This window comes from Musa acuminata, chromosome BXJ2-10 (genome assembly GCF_036884655.1).
Source record: "Musa acuminata AAA Group cultivar baxijiao chromosome BXJ2-10, Cavendish_Baxijiao_AAA, whole genome shotgun sequence".
Taxonomy (NCBI): Eukaryota; Viridiplantae; Streptophyta; class Magnoliopsida; order Zingiberales; family Musaceae; genus Musa; species Musa acuminata.
Genome location: NC_088347.1, coordinates 34,065,001 through 34,072,600, shown reverse-complemented (window position 1 = coordinate 34,072,600; position 7,600 = coordinate 34,065,001). Strand labels below are relative to the sequence as shown.

General features: G+C 43.0%; 3 protein-coding genes across 4 annotated transcripts in view; 2 read left to right on the top strand and 1 right to left on the bottom strand.

Annotated features, from left to right (window-relative positions):
• Positions 1-17: 17 nt before the first annotated feature.
• LOC103969219 (uncharacterized) lies at positions 18-3,266 on the top strand. Of its 2 annotated transcripts, none has more exons than XM_009382693.3 (7): positions 18-187; positions 453-510; positions 1,124-1,204; positions 1,284-1,319; positions 1,549-1,788; positions 1,883-2,021; positions 2,589-3,266. In XM_009382693.3, the coding sequence occupies exons 1-7, from the start codon at positions 18-20 to the stop codon at positions 3,008-3,010; spliced, it is 1,146 nt and encodes a 381-aa protein (XP_009380968.2). In that variant the 3' UTR covers positions 3,011-3,266. The 2 variants fall into 2 exon arrangements, with proteins under 2 accessions (XP_009380968.2, XP_018675148.2); XM_018819603.2 differs by having other exon boundaries at positions 2,571-3,266.
• Positions 3,267-4,496: 1,230 nt separating this feature from the next.
• LOC135625316 (mitochondrial phosphate carrier protein 3, mitochondrial-like) overlaps positions 4,497-7,600 on the bottom strand; it is an 8,198-nt gene continuing 5,094 nt past the window's right edge. The window contains exons 8-9 of the transcript XR_010492018.1: positions 5,278-5,443; positions 4,497-4,668 (exon numbers count right to left, since the gene is read on the bottom strand). The gene's annotated coding sequence lies outside the window, so the exon portion shown is untranslated. The remainder of the gene's footprint in view (positions 4,669-5,277; positions 5,444-7,600) is intronic.
• LOC103969917 (transcription factor HEC2-like) lies at positions 6,032-7,314 on the top strand. Its single transcript, XM_009383553.3, has one exon. It carries the CDS (start codon positions 6,262-6,264, stop codon positions 6,988-6,990), a length of 729 nt encoding a protein of 242 aa, XP_009381828.3. The 5' UTR covers positions 6,032-6,261; the 3' UTR covers positions 6,991-7,314.

Here is a 7,600-nt window from a genome sequence, read left to right as displayed (position 1 = left end):
CGGAGATTTGGGCGGAGATGTGGTGGGAGGGGGGGCGGTTCAGCTGGGGGGCCAAGGAGGGACGCGCCGGGATCGTGGTGGTGTTCGTGTGGCCTTCGAGCCTGGAGAGGCAGCTCGAGCCCTTCATCCAGCTCTACTCGTCCTTCGGATGGCGATCTCTCATCTGTCATGCCGATTTCTTCACGCTGTAAGGCTCCAATTCCTTTGTCATTCCCCCCTTGCAAGACTCGAAGCTCAAAAATTCCCATCTTGGTTTGATGGATTGTTGCATGGAGGAGCTTAGTCATTGAAGATTACTCTAAATTCTGTAGAACGAATTCATGCAGATTTCTTACTCTGTTAGATTTCTTGAATTGCTAGTTTTCTTGCTAATTGTCTAAACAATGGTGCTGTTATATATGTCTATAATATGAATTGCTTTTAAGCTCGCTCATAGGTTAAAATATATGCAGATATTTTCCAGAGAAGGCTACATCACTGGCTGATGGTGTTCTTAAAGAGCTTGTTCAGGTAAATATGCTGAAGATACACTTAAGATAGACCTATTACTTTGACTTCTTTTAAGGAACAAAGGCCTATGTAATTGTGCATACTGTAATCCATATAGGTCACATGACTAGAAATTCTGCACGATCTAAAATTGGTGGTACAATATCATTGAATTGTATTGACTTTGATGTTTAAGCCTACCTGCCCCAATTAATTTTTGCTGTTCAACTGTCTTCTAGGGTTCCTTTCAATAATTAGGCTGAAATAATCATGGGGGTTCAGGAACAGCAGTTGGCATGGTTGGTTTGGAATTTGGAGGACTTAGATTCACGTGTGTCGGATTTGATGTCTCTGTTTGTTCCATGTTTTTACTTCTCTGAAATTACAAATGGTTGACAATGATGGAATAGATAGACCTCCAGAACCATCATCTTTTGTTCACTAATGATGCATGGATAAGTTCATTTGTAGTGACTTTGTGATGATATTTGAAGACACTCTTGATATCGATGTTACATAAGTCTCTAATTATAGGTCTCACTGTTCTCTACTTGACTCTGAGGCTTTATTGCTTTCCGGAAGCGCACTGTAGAAAGAAACATGTTCCATCATTTCTACTGTTTTTGGGATACAGGAACTAAATGTTTCACCATTACCTATTGTCTTTTCGGCTTTTTCCGGGGCACCAAGAGGTTGCATGTACAAGGTCCTTCAGGTCAGCTTTCTGATATATTTGACATTTAACTTCTTCAGTTGTATCAGTAAAGGACATTTATGTTTTTTCTTCTTTCCAGTTGATTGACGGAAAATGTGAAGGGAGACTTAGTGTGGTAAGTCATGATTTATGTGTTCCAGACTTTGTTGTTAAGACAAATCTGCAATAGTTCATGGAACACTTAAAACTCACCAATCTCTAATGTTTAAGAGCAAACAATTTCTAAAGTAATATGAATTTTCTTGTTGTGAAGCATGAGTTACGCAACTAAAAAATCAGCTCTGATGACTATCCTGTCCTAGATATGTGCATCCTTTCTGATTCTTGTATTTTGGGTTTTGAAGGATAATTATCAGCTTGTAAAAGACTGTTTATGTGGGCAAATATATGATTCTAGTCCAGTAGACTTTACCGGTGATTTGGGCACTCGATTTATCCTTCATCCGACTGTTCTCAAGAGGTCCCACCCACCTAGAGTTGTTTCATGGATGGCAAAGGCCTTAGCATCTGGTCTCAGCACTTTCTTCATAGACAGATTTGAAGGACAGCATGCTGACTATTTGCAGACTCTGTATTCTTCTGCTGTATGGCTCTTAATACAAATCTCAATTATGCTTCTCTCTGTATAATCTGTTTGTGCTGCTCTAAGTTACTAATTTTAGATGCCATAATATGCAGAATGTGGGTCCTTTCCTCATATTTTGTTCAGAAGATGATGAACTCGCTCCATATCCAGTTGTCTGTAATTTTGCTCATCATCTAGAGGAGCTAGGAGGTGATGTCAAGCTAATAAAATGGAATAGCTCCCCTCATGTAGGTATGAAATTTAAAATTTTCATGTATAGTAACTAACTTATACTATGCTCCTTTCAAATTTACGTAGAATTTTAAATTCAAATATTATGTTTCATTTTATGCTATGTGAGAATAAGAATGTGGCAGATCCCAGAACAGTTGGATCGGTCTATCTTGTTGCTCTATTAATTATGGTTTTTTCTTTTTCCTGTGGTCATGGTACGGGCAAATAGACTACGATTGGTATGATGAGGACTACTGAAAGCTTATGCTAGATATCAAGAACTTAAACACCACCTTATACCAGGAATGTATCATTCAAGCGTACAATAACCAGACTTATCTCATGGAATGCAGCATAAAGTAGCAAGATACCTAGGATAAATGGATGTAAACTCTAGAGCAGTTTTAAGCTGATTGCTTTTAGGATTTTCTCATCTTTTGTTATATACTGCATGTTAAATTGTTTGATTTTGAGGTGGTGCCATGACTGTTAAAGAAATGCTTCAAAGTGTTTGTCGTTTTGAATTATCTGATAGCGTTATCTAGTGTATTAATACATGAATGCTAGACTTGTTTCCTCCTGCAGGCCATCACAAGCATCATGCCGCTGACTACAAGACTGCTGTGTCTGAGTTATTGAGCAAAGCAGCTACAATCTACTCAGAAAGAAGGCGACAATTCCATGTACAACAAGGGGGCCAAAGGGGAGTAACAAATGATCCATGTGATCATTTCTTACTGCCAAGCTCCATGGAGTACCATGACACCAGAGATGGATGCTCCACTCAGGATGAGCAAAAGTGTGAGATATTTCACTTGCCGAACGCACCGAGCATCAATGCTCATAGCGTCCTAGCTCAGATTCTTTTTGATGGATACGTTCCTAAGAATGTAGAAGGCTGGGACATAAAGCCCAACTCATCCTTAACCGGGAGGCAAACACTCCCTTCTGGTCATCGGCATGCACGATTCAGTCCGATGAAACACACAAGACGATCCAGATTGTAAGATTTCGACCCAAGAGGCAGAGACCTTCTGTAAAGAATTAATAGACGACTGTAATCTCTTGTATACGGCAGCTCAAGTGATGTACATAACAATGTTCACCGTTTCCTTTTTGTCGTATATTTGCTAGTTAAATTATGTTGGTGAAACAGAGATCTAGGTCATTTTTGTATTCGGCAGACATGTCGCTTGAATGATCCTACGACAACGGTTTACAGCGAGTCTATTATCATCCCAATAAATTTTATGTTGTGTGGCCTATTATTACCCAAATATAATCTGTTCATGGTGGTATTTTGAACTGATCAAAGCATGGATTACAAGATTTGTTTTACTGTGTGAAGTAGAACTCATGTTATGGTATTGCAGAAAAAGATGAGCTAAGAATGGGTCAATGGAATTCTTGCTACAAGTTTCAGAAGGTATGACTTGTAAGGAATACGGCCTTCATGAATCAGAGGCCAGCTTTTTCTCAGCAACAGTACTGATGCTATTGGAGTGCTTGAAAGCGGTCACTTTATGGCCAAAGGAGGAGCTTGTTTCACCCTCTGGACCACTCCGAGTACCGAGGAGAGCGGCTATCTTATATGTTTCTTGTTCTTAGGAGAGGAGAGGAGAGGAGAGGAAAGAGAGAGAGAGAGAGAGAGAGAGAGAGAGAGAAGGGGGGGGGGGGGGGGGAGAAGATAAGGTGAGAGGTGATAAGTTGGAAGGATTCAAATGCATAGGATAGAAGTCGGTCACAGAGACGATGTCGGTTTATGGATGCCATGTTATGGAATTCTATTGTTGGAGGAGGAAAAGGAAACCGGTGATTCTCTTGCCTGACGCAGCCTTCTCCAAGCTGGGAAGCACCACCAGCCTCTCCTCCCTCCATGATTGACACGCCCTCTCAGCTCAGTAGCTGCTGGTTTCTGGCAATTCCTTACCTGTGCATGGAGAAGTAAAGCATCAGTGAAAACTCACTCTCACTGCACCAAAATTAACCTGACCTTCCATCACAGGAACTCTGTCCAATCTGATTCATCTCCCCACCTGTAAACAAAGAACATGAGACACAGCAAAATCTTTAATCATTACTGACTACTAATATATATAGGGAAGGCCCCATAGATGCTGCTAGCTTTTAAGAACCCAATCCATCGGCCATTGGTCCCCTCCCAGCCATGTCCAAGTTCTACGTATCTGGCAATGCAGAGAAGATGAACTGATGAGCATCCAACTACATATATATATGTATGTAATTATTGGAAGCACGCTTTATCTCTCTTTTTGAGCTTTTGCAGGTGAGATACGTGAGCATGCAATCATAGAACAGTTCCTTTCACGCATCACAGTAACTCATGGAAGGGAAACAAAGGAGGAAGGTGATCATTGTAAAGAATAATTGGAGGACAGAAACCAAATCCTTCCTGCTACTAACGCCACCACCACCACCTTCTGACACGAGGCTGGGAGATGGCAGAGTCGTTTTCAGTTCTAGTTCTTGCTTCTTACCTCATCTTACTCGAAGGTGGAGGAACATGGTAATTGTTGTTTCAGCTCATGGTCTCTCTCTCTCTCTCTCTTCTTCTTCTTCTTCTTCTTCTTCTCTGAGACCTCATGCCACGGAATGCCCTCCTCGTGCTATCAGCAAGAGAGGAGGGATCTATCTGCACACCAACCTGCCAATGGGTTGCCCAAATCAAACAAATAAAGATCAATAGAAGATTGGAGTTGCAGATCATCTACATAAAGCCTACTGATGCAACTTCACACTAGCCATAGATGTGAAGAGTAAGAAGACTGATTTATGCCATAAAAATTCATTAAACAGTAACGTTATTTTCGATAAATATTTTGATTGGATTAACATAAATCCTAAAAAAATTGAAGTAATCGCGAACAAAAACAGAGACGTATTGACTAAATGTAAGACAAAAGATACATATTTGACACTGGAAAAATGCTTGGAAAAGAAGTTCATTATAAGCTATTTAGCTATTTATGCGTCAAACAAAGAGAGATTAGATGTATATTTGGAGTCACTTCAAGATTCATATGAAGAACAACAATGATATGCAATTAACCCTTGCAAAGTACCATCCAACTTTGTGGGTTGAAGTCAAAATCACCGCTGCTAATTAACATGGCCATGTGCCCCATCGAACTGTTCCCCACCGGCAGGATTAATCCAACATGTACTGAAGGAGCAGAAATATATAATGCAGCAGAAAAATAATTGATATTAATTATTAAGGGTGAGAAGGTGAGGCAGGATATGGAGAGATCACCTGTGGGGCCTTCTCCCATTGGTCTGTGACGCGTGTTGGATACACCCCTCGTTCAGAAGCCTTCGCTGACTTCCCAATTCCACCTCTCCATGTGATGCTTTTTGGCTTCCTCATTCTATGCATTAGCTGCTGTGGCCACCAAACATATATAATATTTCCTGATGAACTGTCACATACATATATATGCACAAAACAATTGTTAATATTCCCTGTATTCATAGATACAATTTAATTGTCTGTATTATACATACATACATACATACATACATACGTATACTACAAGTAAACTTAGATACTCATGACTCTACTTTAATCCACATGGCTATTGTCATCTTTCTCTACATCTGGAAGTAGTAATCATATATAAAAGCATCCTTTAGTCACTCCATGGCTGAGTTTGTGAGGGTCAGTTGGAGCTTTGTGGGAAGTTGAGGAACAACCTTGTAGCAGATTATGATGCAGCTACTACTTGCGTATTGCCAGATTACAATTCATTGATTACAATGAATGTGTCAAGCGCATCCTTAGAGGAATCATGGCAAGAAACAGTGTGACAGTGAGGAAGAAGCAAGCAAAGGACAAAGGGACATCAACAATGGGATTATCCTGAATTGGACAATCTATATTTTAAGAGAATAAATTGTATCCTTTGGTAATATACTATATCTAAGGAAAGAAAAGGCTAAAACCACAGTGACAGATTGTTTATATAAAGCCTTGGCAGTGCATTGGTATGGAGCAGACCAAAGGAAGCTTGAAGGGTCACCGCCAGATATACTCCTCCGTTGTGCAGTCTTTTGTCACTCGTTTGCTCAGATATTTTTTGCTTGGTTTTTACCCCCAATCAGCTTCTCTGCAATCCTCTGATACGACTCCAAGTTCATCCCCTCTTCCCCTCGTTTCACCCATCCCTCTCTGCCTTGCTTGATCAGTCCCTTGGTATTCCTTCTCTCTCTGCTCTCCGAGGTGACAGGAGAAGAACCAATGGATGTTGACTACTTGAGCTCCCCAGCAGAGGCTCAAATGGATCTGACAACGATGGTGAGGGAGATGGAGAATTTAGGTGGGTTATCCGAAGCACCGCTGCAGCCATCGGAAAGCTACTCAGGTGGACCGTCGTCGCATGCATTCTGCAGTGCTGGTGCTAGCACCTCTTTGCTTGTGGGGGGTGCGCCATCATCGTCAGCTTTCGGCGGTCCTCAGGACCTCCTCACGCCTGTGTTTTCGAACTCGCCGGCCGCAGCCGAGCTGGCGCTGAGAGGCGCGTCGCACGGCTGCGGGCGGCGGCCCTCGGTGGCTGCCATGAGGGAGATGATATTTCGCATTGCAGCGATGCAGCCGATCCACATCGACCCGGAGTCGGTGAGGCCGCCGAAGCGGCGGAACGTGAAGATATCGAAGGACCCGCAGAGCGTGGCGGCCAGGCACCGGAGGGAGCGGATCAGCGAGAGGATCCGGATACTGCAGCAGCTCGTCCCGGGGGGCACGAAGATGGACACCGCGTCGATGCTCGACGAGGCGATCCACTACATGAAGTTCCTCAAGAGCCAGCTGCAGTCCCTTCAGCGGGCAGCCGCCGCGCACCGAGGCGCCGGGGCTGCCGGCACCGCCGACTTCTCCATGCATGGTACAGGGTCCTCAGATGGGAGCTGCTCGTGCTTCCTCAAAGGCGACGGGGCGCCGGAGCAGGGGTTCACCATGAACACCTTTTGAGATCGACGAGGAGTCAAAATCGATGATCTTACTAGGCTTCGGGCAGAGCTTTTTTGTCAACTCTTAAATCTCTTTACTGAGCTGAGCTTATCACTGCGATCTACTCTCTTAATTTATGTCGACGGAGTGATATTTTTATAAGTTATCTTAGATCTGGCAGACTGATCTGCGGGAATGATCCTTCTCCAATATGGTCTTCAAGCCTCTATCGTAAGATAATGTTGGGGAGACAACCTCGTGATTGTTGATCGGAGACCTTAACGGGATAAGTGACTGCAGTTGCAGTGATGGTCGGTTCTACCTGTCCTCTTCCCATTTAAATGCATAAACAAAGACGCATTCATAAGTACACAGCCCAGTCTGGTATTCCCTCCACACTATCATCAGATCTCCATCATCGACGAAGTTTCATTTGTGGGGAGACACAACAACCGATCACTACGTCCGCCCTCAGAGTACATGTGACTTCCATGTGAATGCGGTGGGGCCGACGAAGGAAGAGTAAGGAAAGGATCGGGACCATTGAGTTACCTTCAGATTGACACGAGTGGTAACTTCGTGAGAAGTCCCATCAAATACAAGTGTAAATCCACTTGCTTATTAACTGGCC